The sequence below is a fragment of the Pipistrellus kuhlii genome, unplaced genomic scaffold (assembly GCF_014108245.1).
Source record: "Pipistrellus kuhlii isolate mPipKuh1 unplaced genomic scaffold, mPipKuh1.p scaffold_m20_p_8, whole genome shotgun sequence".
NCBI classification, from domain to species: domain Eukaryota; kingdom Metazoa; phylum Chordata; class Mammalia; order Chiroptera; family Vespertilionidae; genus Pipistrellus; species Pipistrellus kuhlii.
In genome coordinates this window covers 24,379,258-24,397,509 of record NW_023425584.1, presented here as the reverse complement: position 1 = coordinate 24,397,509, position 18,252 = coordinate 24,379,258, and the positions used below count along the sequence as shown (strand labels likewise).

The window sequence follows — 18,252 nt, the reverse complement described above, 5'->3', positions numbered from 1 at the left end:
TTTCTTTTTTCACTTGTAATGCAAAAGAGTTGGCATTAACTAGCTATCAATGTGTTAGCTACCATAGTATTCAGCTCTGTATAAGGAAAGGGACTAGGAGAAGGTTTTACTGAATCTTTTTTGGCATGTGCATTTCTCTTTTGCTTTTACAGCCTTGATATTTTTCCCTTTCTGTCTTTCCCACCAGAAATTAGATGGATGTAACAAGATGACATGTACTGGTTGTATGCAATATTTCTGTTGGATTTGCATGGGTTCTCTCTCTAGAGCAAACCCTTATAAACATTTCACTGATCCTGCTTCCCTGTGTTTTAACCGGTATGTACTCACACAATTCCCTAGGCTCAGCAGCAGTTTCTGGCCCTTGATTTGCAGACCACAGATCCAGTGTTTGACTTAGTTCTTTGCTTATTAAAGAATTCTCTTACACACTTTTCACATATATGAATTTTTATATTGTTTTCTTAAAAATGAGGTTTATGATGAAAATATGCTTCCTGGGAATTTTTTTCTTTTTTTGTCCTCAACTTTTTATAATGAAAATTTTTGAATAGAAAAGTTGAAAGAATAAGACTGAATAGTTGGATAACATCCACCAAAATTAATAATTGATAGTGTTTTGCCATATTCTTCTTTAAAAATATGTTTTTATTGGTTTTTAGAGAGAGGAAGGGAGAGAGAAATTTAGATGTGAGAGTGAAACATCTATTGGCTGCCTCCTGTATACCCCTTCTGGGGATGGAGCTAGAAACATGGTATGTGCCCTGACTGGGAATTGAACTTTTGGTTCTTGGATTGATGCTCAACCACTGGACTGCACTGGCTGGACCTGTTTTCTTTTGTTTTTCAATTAAAATTTTCTAATGTTTCTTCTCCAACGATGTTGCTGAAGTACTTGACCCTAAGTTGGAGATATGATGCTTCATCTCTAAATGCTTCTATGTGTATGGCCTAAGAAAATTTTTCTGCGTAACAATACTTTAAAAAAATTAATGAGACCTGGATGGTGTGGCTCAGTTGGTTGGGTGGCATCCCCTGCACTGAAAGATTGCTGGTTCAATTTCCAGTTGGGGCACATGCTCAGGTTGTAGGCTTGATCCCCATTATGGAGCATGGAAGTTTCATTCTCACATCAATGTTTCTCTCCCTCTCCCTTCCTCTCTCTCAAAAAAATAAACTAAAAGTCTCAAATAAATTAATGACAGTGGCGTATTATCAGCTAATAAACTTATTAAAAACCTTCCAGTTATTCCTAAAAATACCTTTTAAAGTTGTTTTTATTGAAACAGATTCAGTCATTTTATTTGGTTCTGTCTCTTAAGTCTCTTTTTTTTAAAAATATATATTTTTTTATTTCAGAGAGGAAGAGGGAGAGGTAACATCAGGGTAGGAAGTCAAGTTGGTAACTATAAAACATACTGAAAATGGAGAATGCATGGGCCATGAAGATAGAGAGAATGGAGTGATTAGCATGTAATAGTTATAGTGTCTCAAAAGAGTTCAACTTGTAGATTGCTTGATTCCCTAATCGTGGCTTATTCCACATATTTTGTGCATTGAGTATCAGTTTTGTGATACCCATCTTCCAATTTTTATCCTTGGCCCTAGAGAGTTTGTCTGGATCCTAAAAAAGCTATTCTGATAAGCTTTAAGGCAGCTGTTCAGAGGGACCCATATTTTAGTCCTCAGTGGAAGATGAAAGAGGAAAAAATAAAGATGTTATCTGAAGAGTACAAAAAGTATTTTTGAGACAAGGAGATAAATTATAGTTTCTTCCAAGCTTTTAACATTGTACTTTATTATATAAACTTCCAGGTTGTTCTATGCTGTGGATGTTGATGAAGATATTTGGGAAGATGAGATTGAAGAAGACTAGTTCATTCCTACTGCTCCAGACGCAGAAGTGAAATGGTTTGCCCTATATTTTGCTGAGAATACAAAGTAACTTTGCAGGATATTTAGGGTTACCATTCATTCATTCTTCTAACGTAGAAGATGAGGAAGATGAGGAGAACGAGGTTTACATTTTCATGTGGCACTACTGACTAAGGCACAGTCATACATTTTTCAGTGTAACATAATTGAGAGAATTACAAGCCAAAGGTTCATAAAATGAAAACTAAGGCATATTAAATATTACTGTATTCCCAAAACTCTGAATAGTTAAAAATTTAAATATTTATTTTCTTCCCCAAGCTTTAGGTAAGGAGAAGGGATCAACAGTTCAACTTATAGACCTTTTTTATCTCTGAGAAGCATCCCTTTAAACTGTGGGGGTCTCCTTACGGCTGGGGTGGTTAGAAGCCTTATTAAAATTGAACCAAGAGCCTGATCTTACTCCATGTTACATTCCTTCCAACCTAAATTTTTGCTAAGTTCTTTTTGGAGGGAGCCCTTTATAGCTGATTGGATGGCCCAGTGTCATTTTGGTCTACTGCTTTTCAGAATAGAAATTTATAATTTAAAAAAATATTCTATAATACCACAAATAATGTGGGTCACCTGATACTGCTTTTCTGAATAGAAATTTATAATTTAAAAAATATTCTATAATACCACAAATAATGTGGGTCACCTGATACTGCTTTTAAGAATAGAAATTTATAATTTAAAAAATATTCTTTAATACCACAAACAGTGTGGATCACAGATATACCAGGTGATATATTGTTCACTGATCTTGAGCTAAGACTGTTATTTAATGCCACTGGCTCAGAGGAATTTCAGTGCTGTTCAGCTTTCCTGAGCTGTAGAGCCTAGATTCAAAACAACTTGTCTTTGCCACCTGTCATTCTACATTCTCTTTTACCTTCACCCAGCCTTCTGTTGGTAAGGACAATTTTAATATCAACTCTTATCAGCTCCTATTTTTATTTCTATTACTGGAATAAGAGAAAGCCTAATATATTCATTCCCAAGCGGAACAAGTTGAGCTTCCAATTATGTGCTTTCTGAACTCCACACTACTGTAGTCAGTCCTAACTTTCTAAATTCTTTTTATAGGTCTTCTCTAATGTGCTTTGGGATTTTGGTTTCCCACCTATTTTTTGCAACAGCACTGTTTTGGAGGATAATTTTGGCTTGCCTAGGTCCCTGTTTCAGGGTTTTGTTGGCTTTTTGAAAAATTGTCTTTCCTTTTTGGTTTGATGAGTGGTTTGGTCGCAAAATAAGATTTTTTTGGAAAAGGGCAGAATTCAGCTGCAGCTATGAAAATGTTCTTTTTTCCTACCTTGTCACTGAAAATTGGGGAATCATTTTTAACCATTTTATGTGTGTGTAGCCAAAGAGTCAGCAGTGACTATTTCTGGATTGTCAATGAGGATGCTTAATCTTAAAAATAAAAATAATTTAAAATTGTCTTATAATTAGAACAGAGTTGCTGATAAGTGTTCTGTTGCCAAAGTTTGTAAACTTTTATTTTTGAGGCATGAGTTATGAGCTATCTTTAAGATGGTGAAGTTTTGGGTAGAGTACTTTTGTCTCTGAGTGTAATGAAAATTGGGGTAACCCCCTGAATGTCCTAGAAATAATTACCTTGTTAAAGATTGGTATATCAGGAAAGTACATGAACAGAGTAGTGTACATAACTTAATTTCATGAAGGCCATTTTTACAAGTGGACAGAGATTTACCATAAATTGACATGAACCTCGTGAGTCCTTTTGGTGACAGTAAGAGAGCAGAGGGTCCCTTTGCAGACTGTCAGTTCATCCTGCCCAAAACTAGTTTGAAGAAGCCACATCTCTTGATTTTATGTAAAAGGTTTGGATGTAGAACTGATAAATGAAAATAAGTTACTAAATGACTTTTTAAGTCAAAATAGAGGTTTTGTGACATTTTAAGCTTGTGATTGAACAAATTTAAGAGCCTGCCTTTGTCAGTTGAGATGCATCTTGTCCCACTTATTTTTTAAGTAATGTTTTTAACTTAAAATAAATATACTTTAAATACACATCCCTTCCTGTTGTGAAGAATGATAAAGACTTGGTGGCCACATTCCCAGACCTATAGCATTAGCAGCAAGGTCATTTTTTAGTTATAGAGGGTTCTATTTAGATTAGACATTAATATACTTACATTTTTGTTATTGTTAAAAGAATTAGAGTTAATCAGATATGATAATCATAAAGCCATTCATGTGGCTACCTGCTTTGGAAGGAAATTTAAAAATTTTGGCAGGAATTTTGGAAATCCCACTAAGTAGTAATTTTGCCATAAGTATCACCAGCAGGTGGCAGCAGTTGCCATGTTATAAAAATTCAGTAAATGGTTAAGACTAGTAGCATTTTATGTCTGATATTTTAATTTTCCTCTTTGTGTTTCATTATAGTCTGCTATACACATTGATGAGTAGAATGACATCCTAGATAATAAAACCCTAATATGCAAATTGATTGAACAGAGGAACAACTGGTTTGCTATTATGTGCACTGACCATCAGGGGGCAGACGCTCAATGCAGGAACTGCCCCCTGATGGTCAGTGTGCTCCCTCAGGGAGAGTGCTGCTCAGCCAGAAGCTGGGCTCACAACTGGTGAGTACAGTGGCGGTGGCGGTAGTGCTAAGGAGTAGCTAGCCAAGCAGTGAGGAGGAGGGAGCAGGCGGGCAGTAAGGAGCAAGGGATCCCAGACCGCGAGAGGGATCCCAGACTGTGAGAGGGTGCAGGCCAGGTTGAAGGGACCCCCTCCCCCTGAATGAATTTCATGCACCGGGCCTATGTCTAATAATAGCAGCAAGGCAAGAACAGAAGTATTACCAAATACTGTAAGGCCACTTAAAACTGTATTTGAACCAGTTGACATCCATTTGTTATACAGGACGGTAGCATTCTTGATAGTAGTACTTGTCTGCAGCCACTAAAGAAAATAGCTTATAACAGTGAGTATGTTATAACTGCAGCTCCTGAGGAGGATGGAGAAATTGTGACATTGTGGGACCCTCTGGAAAGAGTATCCAAATAATCACTTCCTTGAACTTTGGGCTCAATAAAAATGTCAGCTAGCATCCCAGGCTGAGGGTTTTGAGTCAGAAAAATGGCTTTGGTGACATTTTTAACAAAAGTTTTATGATTTTCAGCTTTCAGCACCCAGTCTAGTCTTGCACAATTCCAAGGATTCCCGTATTTCTCTGAGACAGAGGATGCTCAGGATTCTGTCACTTCTCCTTGGAAACTGATGCATCTCGTCATAGTAAGGGTTTGATTCCCAGGAAAAAGGCATCAAATTTGTATCTTCAATAGACCAGTTTGCTAATCCATTATCAAATAATATGCTGTTATTTCCCCTGGTTATTGTATATGATAACTACTCTTGGGGGTAACTGTCAGGCTTACAACAAATAATGGGTGTTTTCTAGAAATCAGGGCACTGATAGGGACAGGACAGAGCAGTATTTAGAGTCTGCTTTCATGAAACTGCTTAGTGGGAAACAGAATCATGCCAGGTGGCAGAGGTTCTGAGAAATAGAGCAGTAGGGGAGAGGGAACTGGGATTGCTATTTATGTTGGAGGGCCAAGGAAGGTTCTCTCTGATAAATGACATTTGAGCAGAGATCTGAGGAAGTAAGGGGGGAAGCCATTCTGGAGGGGAATAGTGGGCTAGGCTCTTATATCCATTTCTACTTGTAAATCAACAAATTTAACAGAAGAGGTGACACATTTGTGTCAACATGCTGCCATTTGAAACACATTCTATCCACTCTTCCTGAAATATAGCTTTCCATATATATTTAATCTTTTTCCTTTTTGACTAACAGACTTGGGGTTTCATACTCGACTTTTTTTTTTTCTTCTTAAATATATTTTATTGATTTTTTACAGAGAGGAAGAGAGAAGGATAGTTAGAAACATTGATGAGAAAGAATCATTGATCAGCTGCCTCTTGCACACCCCCTACTGGGGATGTGCCCTCAACCAAGGTACATGCCCTTGACTATAATCGAACCTGGGACCTTTCAATCTGCAAGCCGACGCTCTATCCATTGAGCCAAACCGGTTTGGCTCGACTTTTTCTTCTTAGCTATATTAAATATTCATTGATCAAACTGTCACACTTGGCCATTGGAAGGCCCATTTAACAGGTTGCTTTGACCTCTCAATACTGCCTCATTTTTTATTTATTTAAATATGTTGTTACTCATTTTACAGAGGGTAAAGGAGAGAGATGGAAAGATAGAAACACATATGAGAAACAATCAGCTGCCTGCAACCTGGGCATGTTCCCCGACCCAAATCTTGGTTCATAGGTCCATGCTCACCACTGAGCCATCCTGGCGGGGCTACTGCCTTTTTTTTTTTTAAAGGACCTTTGTTTTTTTGATTTCAGAGAGGAAGGGAGAGAGAAACATCAATAATGAGGGAATCATTGATTTGCTGCCTCCTGTACACTCCCCAATGGGGATTCTAACCTGTAATCTGGGCATGTGCCCTGACTGGGAATCGAACTGTGATCTCCTGGTTCATAGGTCACTGCTCAACCACTGAGCCGTGCCTATCTGGCAAGACAGATCTTTTTAAGGTCCTGGTTCACACATACATCACCAGTTTGGCTGTCATCACTAAATCCTTTTTCACTTAATTCTAATATATTTTTTCTATAACACCTTCTTAAAAATTAATTCCACCCAGCACGTAAACTATATGCCAGTATAACTGATACTTGTACTTCAATTATATTGACCTCAGATATGCCATTATATTGATTTTTAACTTTAAAAACAAAAAAGTAAACCTACTTTCCATACCATGCAGCTTTTATTTTTATATCCCTCCTGGTCACAGATCTGCCTTATTAATAGCTATATCCTTGTTTCGGTCCTAAGTACAGTTAGAATATGAACCATTTACTGCTCAACTTTTCATTCCTACCATTTTTCACACAGGCTTTTCACCCCACTTTGATGACATACTTTCTTTTCCGCCAGTAAGTGAAAAAGATGTACAGTTGCTGATTGTGACTTCCTGCAGAGAGGCTGTGAGAGTGAGTGTAAAGCTTTGTTCATCAGCTATTTCCAAAATATATATGAGCCCAGATCATCTAACCTTTGGGGGGATGGGAGGATGGAAGTCCATAAATGACAAATTTGAAAACATTGGATTTAATAGAAAATATCACATTGTAAAGCCTATTGATCTGTCAGCTTAACATAGAATGACTCTGTCAGCTTAACATAGAATGACAGCACAATCACACATGAAAAGCTAAAATGCTGGAACCAAACAGCACTTAGAGGCTTGAGCTGGTTCTGAAAGATCTTCATGAGAAACAGAGGCGGCAGCAGCTTGAAACAGGCACAAAGGTAGGGGGTGGAGGATTAAGAGGGTAAAAGGAAGACAGAGCAATATTCGCCTTGTGAGCAGGGGTAAAGGATAAAGGGACAAAAGGGTTCCATTTCCTGATGTTCTAGAAACATCAGAGCACGCAACATGAACCCGAGAGGTGAGGGGCAGTTTAGGTGGGGAAAGGCAACCTTAGAAGCATTTGTATAGTCTTGGCACTCAGTTCCTCAGGAAGCAGGAGAGCAGGTCACTCCCATTGTGACTAAACTCATCACTGAGCTGCTTGCCCAGCCCCTAGCACCTTGGCTAAACACATTGGAACTGTGCCAGCGTCTGTTGCCCCAATGGACCTGCTTATTGAGTATGTAAAAGGGGTGCCACAGGGAGGCCTATGGACCTGCTTATTAATGAGTATGTAAAAGGGGTGCCACAGGGAGGCCTATGGACCTGCTTATTAACGAGTATGTAAAAGGGGTGCCACAGGGAGGCCTTGGAACAAAACACAGGCTCTGGTGGGAAAGGGTTCATGCCTCTCGCCTTCCTCAGGTGCGGAAGGGACCCTGAGGGAGAGGAGTTTGACGTTGCTGAGCTCTCAAGGCTCCGAGCTCATCAGCAAAGCCTTCTCTTCCCTCCAAAGTCCTCCCCCAAGGAGTCCTCAGGGTTCATGGAAAGGCCAACTGAGAGAGAGAGAAACAGGAAAGAAAGGGGCAGTTTTCTTTCCATGGCACTTGTTACTGGCCAGAGGACTGCCTCCTTATGCTGACCTTAGACACAGAGTTTGTCCTTCACCTGGGGCAGTGATTCTCAAATAAGGGGCAGGCCTGCTCAAGAGGGGCTTGAAGCCTCCAAAAAGGGTTTGTCCAATACAGTAAGCCGAGAACCTGCACGTGAGAGAGATTCCCAACAGGAGTGTGCTGTACATGTGAACAGGGTCAGGCAGAACACAAAGCCGAAACCCCCTAATCTGTGTAGAGCAGACATCAAAACATGGAGTGATTTTTTTTCTGATTGATAAGTTACAGACAAATCATTTCTCCCATAGCTAACCTCTGAAAATAGGCTCCACACTGCAAAGCCAAGTGCAGTTAAGTTCACCCATTTATCCAGAGTAATTGTACTGGATAAAAAAAACAATTTTGTCCTTAAGAGAATTTCCAGAAATTCCTGCCTGTCCCAGTGAGGTACTTGGCACTAGGATTAGCACAGATCAATCACTGTATGGTTTCTTAGAAGACTGGCTTTTCTCTGTCTCTTTCTCTTTGATACTGTACAAGGGGTCCACCAACTTGTTATGAACAAGCATTAAACCTACAAAAAAAAATTAAAAAACAAAGCAGTTAATGGAGGTAGAGGCAGAGTTCCACAACTGTCAACAAGAATACAGGCGCTCCCAAATTCTGTCCTAGAACTGAAATCAACTCATGCTTCCTGTGCGGCTCCACATGATAACCACACTAAGCATAGGAGAGAAATTGTTATTCCCAATAAATGCTGGAATCCACTGGACTTTTGTAAACCCAGTCTCCAGGAGTTAGCCATTAAGATAATCTTTTCAGCAAGGAACAAATTCCTAATTTGCTCAGTAAAAGGATTTTCATACAAGTTTGCTTAAAGCAATGTGTCCTTTTAAAGTGAAAGAACAAGAGCCTCGGGACAGCTCGGTGCCTTTTCTACAGGGAAAGGCCTGTGAGAGCAGGGAAGACAGACAGGCTGAGGCTCCACAGTCCCGCAGAGATCTTCACACAGCCTGGACAACTTTTCATGCTCTCCTCCTCCTCTGAGCAAGCCAGTCTCCAGAAATGGACCCTCAGGTGTGAGAGAGAAATGACTGTGTATTCTGAGACAGCTTTTGATGTTTATTAAAATCAGAGTTGGTTAAAATGTCCAGAGCATGAGAGCTAGGTCCACTCCCCACTCCTGGCATATCCTGAACTTGGCCACCTACTCCCAAGCCTGCCCCTCCCTCACCTTTGAAATACTTCACGGTCTTCACTTTCAGCTCCAGGGTGGCATCCTCGTCGCACACAAACACAGTGCGGGGGTGCTGCTGGAAGGCAGACACGGTCCACATGTGGTTCACTCCCTCCTCAATGGCTTTGTACAGAGCAAACGCCTTGTGAGCACCTGTGATGAGGATCATCACCTGGGGATCAGAGAACAAGCCCATGACAGAGGAGGAGCAGCGGAACCGGAAGTCCAGGCACTTGAACTCTAGTGTGGCCATCCCAAACAGCTATAAGGAATACCGTTCTATTGTATATACCATCGTAAGTCTTAACCTTGCAGCTCCAGGCTCTCCCTATGCTATCACACAAGTTGCCTGAGCAGGGAGCATCGTTACTCCTTGTCCTATAAGGAAATGGGCCAAGGTTAAGTGACTTGCCCCAGGTCATTTCTGACCCTAAGTGCATGTTCTTGACACTCCATAGTGCCTCCTGGCCCCTTTGATGGTGGCTGCAAGTGCCCTGTGAACAGATGTGCCCTACAAAGGCCCACTCTTACCCCAACAGTTGTGACACTGGTTCTAGGAGGTCCTAGGTGAGTGAGTTTTCACATCACAAAAAGGTGAGTCCCAATCCCTCAGGGAGCCTTGGAAGCAGTGCTGAGAGTCATCCCAACAAGGCTGCCACTTAATCTAGTCACTTTCAGTTCTGAGTATTAGACCGACTAATGTGACTTGGGTAATGCTTTTTGTTTAAATGAAACAAAGGCCAAGAATCAACAGTTGAAATACCAAGAAAGCAAGTAGTAGACAGTGATCATAAAGAACTCAGCTCTATAGATTTCCTTTGTAATTCACTTGCACCATGGAATTGTGAACAGGGTTTACTGTTCCCTTTCTTTTTACTTTTTAAATGTGTTTTTGATTTTAGAGAGAAAGGAAGGGGGAGAGAGAAATATGGATATGAGAGAGAAACATTGATCAGTTGTCTCCCCCGGGACTGAACCCAAATCGTGGGCATGTACCCTGACCAGGAATAGAACCAGCAACCTTTTGGTACAGAGGATAATGCTCAACCAACTAAGCCACACCAGCCAGAGCTACTATTCCTTAAAAGGTGAGGTAAAAGAGAGCACAGAAAATATGGCTCTTTGTTCAGAATTCCAGATCTAATTTTAGAAGAGAGAATTTCCTGATATCCAGTCCAGGCTCTTTCTCAGATTAGCATTCACTGACACAGGGCGGTTTGCAAGCCACAAGGCCAAGAACAGCAGAGTGACCCTGGGTGCCGACGTGAAGTGCCCAACAGAAACCTGGCGCCATTGCACTTTCACAAGCGTTCACCTGAGACTTAGATGTGTGTTTACAGACCTAGGCAAAGAAGCTTAAAGTTAAAATGTCTAGCTGCTTCCCACTAAATACAACCCAGGAAGAAAAAATGCTCCCAAAATTCTAAGGAGGTAGAGGCAGAGTTCCACAATTGTCAACAAGAATACAGGCGCTCCCAAATTCTGTCCTAGAACTGAAATCAACTCTTGCTTCCTGTGCGGCTCCACATGATAACCACACTAAGCATAGGAGAGAAATTGTTATTCCCAATAAATGCTGGAATCCACAGGACTTTTGTAAACCCAGTCTCCAGGAGTTAGCCATTAAGATAATCTTTTCAGCAAGGAACAAATTCCTAATTTGCTCAGTAAAAGGATTTTCATACAAGTTTGCTTAAAGCAGTGTGTCCTTTTAAAGTGAAAGAACAAGAGCCTCAGGACAGCTCAGTGCCTTTTCTACAGAGAAAGGCCTGTGAGAGCAGGGCCACACAAAAAATTCAAATGTTACCCAACTTCCTAGGAAAAAAAGTACTAAATTCAGTTTAGGACACTTATATTTCCCACTCAGGGCTACACTAAACTACCAACACCCTGGAGCTATAGGAGCTCCCTTCAAACAGTGGCCCCATCTGCAGGGAAGCAGAGGTCCATCTTGATACCTGGGCAGGTGCAGACTCACTCAGACACCAGCACTGCTGGGCTCCTGCCTGAGCAGCTCGGAAGGGTTATATGCCCAGGCCAGGGAGCCTGCGGTCTCCTAGGCAGTCCTCACACTGAATAATGGTTCCTTCCCAAAGAGGAAGGAGGAACACCGACAGGGTCAGTTGGGATTTTATCCTCATAATATCTTCATTTTTAATACAAATATATTTAGGTGGTACCTGTAGAGTTAAATTTCTTTAACAAAAAAGACCAGTCCAATCCCCAGTGGACCCCTTGCACCCTTACCTCTCTGGCATCCATGACAGTGCCCACACCCACTGTCAGGGCCATGGTGGGCACCTTGGCGAGATCTCCATCAAAGAACCTGGCATTGGCCAAGATGGTGTCCATGGCCAGTGTCTTCACCCGGGTCCTGGATACCAGACTGGAGCCCGGCTCATTGAAGGCAATGTGTCCGTCAGGGCCGATGCCTGCCCAGGAGAGAGTCAGGGCAGCCCTATCAGTGCCACGGCCTCAGACTGCAAGTTCCAAGTCCTCTCCTTCCCCCTTTGGGGTCTACAAAACTTGAAAACCATGTCTCTTCTTCTCCTGGGCCTGTACACTAAGCATGTGATCTTTCCCTCTCCACCTCCCACCCTTTTCTTTCTAGGGCACACCCAGCCATTAACTTGCTACCATTCTCCAAAGCTAGGTAAAGGTGACTCCAAATAGCTTCCTCCTCCCTAGAAGTTCATCCTCTCTTTCTCTCTCTCCTGCTAATAGTCAGGGATCCTGCTACCAGGGTAGTCACAGTGAATAAAACACAGGGCCTGGAAACTTCATACAATCTCAGAATATAAGCACTCCTGGCTTCTTTCTCCCCATCCTCCTTCCTATATAATAAAAGGCTAATTGCAAATCAACCAAACAGCGGAATGACCGGTCACTATGACGTGCACTGACCACCAGGGGCAAACACTCAATGCAGGAGCTGCCTCCTGGTGGTCAGTGCACTCCCACAGGGGGAGCACTGTCCAGCCAGAAGCCCTGAGCTGGGCTCACGGCTGGCTGGCTGGCTGGCTGGTGAGTGAAGCTATGGTGGCAGGAGCCTCTCCCGCCTCCAAGGCAGTGCTAAGGATGTCCCACGGCTGGCTTGGGCCCACTCCCCTAATCTGTCAGTTGGACATCCCCCAAGGGCTCCTGGACTGGGAGAGGGTGCAGGCCGGGCTGAGGGCCCCTCTTCCCCAAGTGCACGAATGTTGTGCACTGGGCCTCTAGTCTTGAATAAAGTTAAATCCAAAGCAGTGAAAGGCAGTCCAACTTCACACTCCTGTGGGTGACTCCAGAACTGGCAACACATGGAAATGTAAGAGGGCAGCCCAGGGTAAGAACAGAGGCACAAATCTGAGACGGGGACACCCTAGGTGTGCCTGCCTTGTCTCCACCACTCTGGCCAGCTAACCTTGGGCAAATCACAAAACTTCTCTGGAGTTCACTTGGCCATTTACAGCGTGTAGGAGCTGAGTGAGGAGTCTTCTGGGACTACATGTGATTTTACCTGTTTAGATAAGTCCCATGACTGAGCTATAAAACTTTAAGATTGGGAAACAAAATCTCAGAGCCCAAATTCGAACCCTCAATCTACAGACAAGGCACTAAAGTGCAGAAAGAGGAGCTATCCAATGTCACAGCTGCTGAGCATCAGAACCAGCCGCTCTGCCTTCCCTGTGTCCTCAGAGTAACGAGTGGCTCCTGCTGTCACCAGCTCAGAGAAGCTGCTGTCTGAGGCAGCATGCGTCTAACCACCCTGGGTCTGGCCTAGACACCTGCGCACTGTCCGGCTCACCTCCAACGAACAGCTCAATCCCGCCTGCAGCCTGGATCTTCTCCTCGAAGGCGTCACACTCGGCCTGCAGGTCAGCCACGTTCCCATCCAGGATGTGGGTGTTTGCCGGGTGGATGTCAATGTGCTTGAAGAAGTTGTTCCACATAAAGGAGTGGTAACTCTCTGGGTGCTCTCGAGGAAGACCTGTGGGGGCGTGGCCACACTCAGTCATGCCCAGGTGGAGCCAGAGCCTTCCTCCCGGGAGGAGGCCAGGATATCCCCAGACCCCCAGAAGATGCTCTCCAGGAAATGCCAGCCTCAGAACCCTGGGCACCAGCCTTCCGACCCTCACTCCCTCCGGATAAGCTGAACTGATGTCCCTAACTGTACCCACCACCACCTATGACTACAGGATTGGGCCAAAGTAGCTCAGCTACATCCCAGAGGCCTGAGGAATCTCCTCATTTTGATCTCCTTTTCACAGGAGAATTAACGCTTAGTTGGGAGGCCAGAGTTAGTCTTGGTTTCTGGAGGTGGCTTAGGTACCTTGGGGTAAAAATAGGCCTATCTAGGAAAGGAAGCATGCACGCCCCTCACCCTGTGCCTCCAAACCCCACCGCTCAACTCGTTATTATACCCGGCTCAGCCTGAACCCCAACTTGAATACCAGGTGGTTAGAGAGAATTATGTCAGGGCTTCCCAAAAGGTTGTTTTCAGTCAAGAAGAAAAAGCATGCTTAAAGTGAATATTTAATGCTTAAAGTTAAACATCAAGAATGTTCACAGCCTTAAAAAGGAAGGAAATTCTGACATAAGCCACAACATGAAGAACCTCAACAACACGATGTTAAATGAAATAAGCCAGTCATAAAAAGTCAAAATATTGTGTGATTCGTTCTATGAGGTACCTAGCGTAGACAAATTCATAGGAAGTAAAATGGTGATTGCCAGGGGCTGCAGGAGTGGGAAATGGGGAGCTGGTGTTTAATGGGTATAGTTTCAGTTTTGCAAGATGAAGAGTTGTGGAGATTGGTTGTACAATAATAAGACTGTGCTTAACACTACTGAAAGCACACAAAAATGGTAAGATGGTTCATTTTATGTTATGTGTATTTTGCTACAATTTTGAAGTATTTAAAGTGAAACCATTACAAAATTATAGGGGGGATGGTCAGACATGGAAGGTAACAGAGACCACGGTGGTGTAGCTATTCAGTGGTGGAAAAGACACCAGGCTCATCTCCCCTCCCGTGAACCTGGCAGCAAGCGGAGCTAGAGGATGAACACTGGAGAGAAAGTCCAGACAGAGACGGGGACCCCCCCAGCCGGGTCCCATTTCCAATCATTTGTTCTAAAAAGAAAGGGCATGGAGTTGGGGAGGAGGCAAAGGAGAAAATACTAGAATATTTACTAAGTGCTGGTTCTAAATAAGAGGCTTCCACATGTGTGATATCATTTAATGCTTACAACCGGTGAGGTCAGTTTTATTGGCCCCATTTTACAGCTGAGTAAACCAAGGCCTGGAAGAGACAGGTATCAGTAATGGAGGCTACCACCAGATGTCAGTGGTTTCCTGGCACTCTGAGGGGGAGGAGTTCGGACTCTCCTGGAATCAGATAAGGACCGGAAGGGAAAGACTCACCCACATACTCGTCCATGTTGAAGGTCTTCACATACTTGAAGGACAGGTCTCCATTCTTATAGTACTCGATTAGCTTCTTGTAGCAGCCAAGTGGGGTGCTCCCTGCAAGAGAGGGCACAGCCGTGAACGCCCTTCAGCCCCTCCTCCCCTGGAAGCCTAGTGGGCACCTGGGAATGAATCAGGGCTGCTTCATACAAGTCAGATCTGAAGTCTTCTCCAAATGCTGCATGTCATGCTTGTTTACTGCTTACTTCCCCACTAGGCTGTAAGCCCCAGAGGGGCAGAGCTGTGTCTGTTTTGTCCATTGCTAAATCCCCAGCGTGCAGCACGATGATGACTGAAATGACTGCGATTAGTACTTCAGTGAACATCAGACTTAATTACTAACATGACATTCTCTGAGCAACTACTCTGTGTGAGGCACAGAGGTTCCTGAAGGGGATGCAGAGAAGCGAGAGATACAGCAGCCACCCTGAGAGAGCTACTCAGATTGGGGACCAGAAGCAGTAATTGCAGCTGTGACCGGGGTAAGCACAGGCCAGCCTGAGGGCTCAGAGAAGACTTCTTTGAGGAGCAGCAAACTCCCGGGTTGAGTCTTATTAAAGAACGAATCATAAAACACATTAAAAAAGGCAAGAGGACAGCTTCTGAAAGAATCAGGATATTTGCTTGGAGGAGCTGGGATCAAAATATCTCCCTATAAAGGCAACATTCTGATTTTTCCCAAAGAAACGGACTGGATGGTGGGACTAGATAGTACTCCAGATGCCCAGAAAAGAAATTCACTCATTACATAAAACGTATGCCTTAAGGCACTGGGACTTAATCCTTCGAAGGAACCCATGGCTGACAGGGCTGACGTAGGATGTAGCCAAAAATCAAGTTCTTCCTGCTCCAGGAGTCTTCGGGAGCTGGCAGCAACCCAACCACCCACAAAGGAAGCTGGGTCCTCTATTTTGTGTGTCCAGGAGGCAGGGGAGTTGTTCACTCAGCAATGGTCCCTCAGAGTCCTGGCTCCCTAAAATCCCCTAATACCTACTCTCCTCCCACTGAGCAACCCACGGCCCCCACTCCATCACATAACGCACCGGTGGGGAGCCCCAAGGTGAAGTACTTGTCTGGTCCTGGGTTGAACTGGATGATGCGGTTCCTGATGTATTTGGCGGCCCACTCACTGGCCTGAGAATAGTGATCCAGGATGATGAGCTTCATCTTGTTCTGCAACGGCGGGCGAGGAAAGGACTCAATTATAAGGGGGCGGGGAGAAAGGGATGCAGGTGTTTGGTTTAGAGGAGAAGCTCCTCTCACACAGCAACACCTGGTCCCCCTGGTATCTGAGCCAGGAAGAGGAAGGCACTTTCAGTTCACAGAACTGACAGCTGGGCCCAGTGCCGCCGTCACCCACCAGATGGCGCCGCTGAGTTCTAATCTCATTACTTCCTTTACCAGGGCCTCGGCCTAAGGACCCCAATTCTCTGAGCCTGTTTTCTCTTATGTGAAAATGGGAACGTAAGTACCAATTTCACCACGGTGAATGCTCAATAAGAGAATGCATGTAACCACAGTACTCAACGTCTTGCAGCTCGACCCATCCCTCCATCCCCCCACGCCCCTGGGTACTCTCCGCCCACAGGCTCCTCATTAACTGCGGGGCCCAACGGCTCCTCTGGGGTCGCAGGGCAGGTGGTGGGGGGATGGACTCTGCTGGAGAGAGGTGTTCTGTCCCACCCGCCGGCCCGCCTGTGGGTCTCCAGCGTCCGCCAAAGCACACGGGGAGGCGATCGTTCCAGGAGGCATCTGCTCCCCCGCACTGCGCCCAGAGGGGGAAGGCCCAGGCGGAAGTGGCCGCTCCGGCCCTCGGGGGGTTCAGGAGTGTCCCCCGCCCCCACCCCAAGGCGATCCCACTGCCCTCCGGCCCCGCCGAGGAGGGAGAGCGAGCCGGTCGCCGGGGTCCCGGCTCGGGGTGCGGGAGGACCGGACAGCCGCGGGAGCCCGGCCGCCCCCGCCCGGCCGCGGAGGTCCGGGAGCCCGCTCCCCACTTACCCCTCCCGCGGCCCGCAGCTCCCGGCGCGTCACGTGGCCAGTCACGCGGCGCCGCAGCCCAGCGCGCTCCGCGGGGCGGACTCCGGGCCCGGGGCCCCGCACCCCCTCTTCCCGGGCGGCCTGGGCGCGGGGAGGCGGCCTCCGAGCGGCGTCTGAGCGGCGCGGGGCGGCCTGGAGGCCAGGTGTCCCTCCCGGGAATGCTGTTCACGCCCCGGGCTACGCCCGCCCAAAGAGGTTAGGGGAGGAATCCTCCTTCCTTAGCCTTTCCTGAGGTTGGGCCTGGCTCTGCCTTCAGGTTTTTTGTGTGGTTTTTTTGCTTTTTTGTAGGTTTTTGTGTGTGTGTATGTGTGTGTGTGTGTGTGTGTGTGTGTGTGTGGCTTACCTAGATATAACTACAGGGTGTTTCCCCAAAATATATACACACTTTGAGTAATTATTAATTCCAGTGGGTTAAATACAAAAAAAAAACATCCATCGAGCTATACATTTTTGTATACATTTTGAATACATTTGGGGGTACGCATAGTAGAGAAAAAGGTGGGTCCCTGGACTCCCCACCGGTCCAAACTATTTTTCCTTGAATATACTTACATTATATTTTACAGAAATGGGAATATACCCGTGCCACCCACAACCAGCTAGGTGGCCACATTCTCCAGTTCCTGTGACTGCTCTGTGTAACCCCTGGGCCCCGCTGCTCTGCAGACTAGCTTCTCTGAGGCGGTTAACCTGGTGAGACACGAAGAGACAGGGCTGTGGGGCCTCTTACAGTTGGAGGGATTGTTCTTTGGTGTCACTGTTCCTATAGTTGTGTGTGTGTGCTTTATTTTTTAATATATTTTATTGAATTTTTACAGAGAGTAAGGGAGAAGGATAGAGTTAGAAACATTGATCAGCTGCCTCCTACTGGGAATGCCCACAACCAAGGTACATGCCCTTGACCAGAATCAAACCTGGAACCCTTCAGTCCACAGGCTGAAGCTCTAGCCACTGAGCCAAACTGGTTAGGGTGTGTGTGTGTTTAGAGAGAGAGAGGAAGGAAGGCTGGGAGGGAGAGAAACATTAATTTGTTGTTTTATTTATTTATGCTTTCATTGGTTGATTCTTACACATTCTTTTTTTTATATATATATATTTTTATTGATTTTTTACAGAGAGAAAGAGAGAGAGAGAGCTAGAAACGTCGATGAGAGAGAAACACTGACCAGCTGCCTCTTGCACACTCCCTACCGGGGATATGCCCGCAACCAACGTACATGCCCCTGACCGGAATCAAACTTGGGACCTTTCAGTCCGTAGACCAACGCTCTACCACTGAGCCAAACCGGTTTCGCCTGGCATACATTCTTGTACTAGTATATGCCCTCACCAGGGATTGAACCTTTGCATATAGGGCTGATGCTCTAACCAACTGCACTACCCGGCCAGGCCTTGGAATAGCTCGTTTTTAATTCAGTCAGAAATCTCATCTCAGCATGAGGATTGCAGATGTTCACAGTGAGGTTCCAGCTCTAGTCTTCAAGCACATCAGGTAACATGGGCTGGAATGCAGCAGCT

At 44.9% G+C, this 18,252-nt stretch overlaps 2 protein-coding genes across 19 annotated transcripts in view; one reads left to right on the top strand and one right to left on the bottom strand.

Moving 5' to 3' along the window:
* Positions 1-11,424, top strand: part of RNF14 (ring finger protein 14) — a 26,955-nt gene extending 15,531 nt beyond the window's left edge. For 9 of the 11 annotated variants that reach the window (XM_036423339.2, XM_045576707.1, XM_045576706.1 and 6 more), the window contains 2 exons: positions 188-318; positions 1,816-3,365. In XM_036423339.2, coding sequence (XP_036279232.1) covers positions 188-318; positions 1,816-1,876 — 192 coding nt within the window. In that variant the 3' untranslated portion in view covers positions 1,877-3,365. Of the gene's footprint in view, positions 1-187; positions 319-1,815; positions 3,366-6,919; positions 7,671-9,273 lie in introns of those variants that run through there. The other 2 variants (XR_006740708.1, XM_045576708.1) reach the window with 2 other exon arrangements.
* GNPDA1 (glucosamine-6-phosphate deaminase 1) lies at positions 6,787-18,252 on the bottom strand. 8 transcript variants are annotated; one of them, XM_036423344.2, is made up of 8 exons: positions 18,104-18,252; positions 15,741-15,870; positions 14,653-14,754; positions 13,033-13,215; positions 11,493-11,677; positions 9,243-9,417; positions 7,722-8,582; positions 6,787-7,627 (listed from the first exon to the last, which is right to left on the bottom strand). In XM_036423344.2, the coding sequence occupies exons 2-7, from the start codon at positions 15,862-15,864 to the stop codon at positions 8,482-8,484; spliced, it is 870 nt and encodes a 289-aa protein (XP_036279237.1). In that variant the 5' UTR covers positions 15,865-15,870; positions 18,104-18,252; the 3' UTR covers positions 6,787-7,627; positions 7,722-8,481. The 8 variants fall into 8 exon arrangements, with proteins under 8 accessions (XP_036279237.1, XP_045432671.1, XP_045432668.1 ...); XM_045576715.1 differs by lacking the exon at positions 18,104-18,252 and adding an exon at positions 16,696-16,802; XM_045576712.1 differs by lacking the exon at positions 18,104-18,252 and adding an exon at positions 16,381-16,575 and having other exon boundaries at positions 7,672-8,582.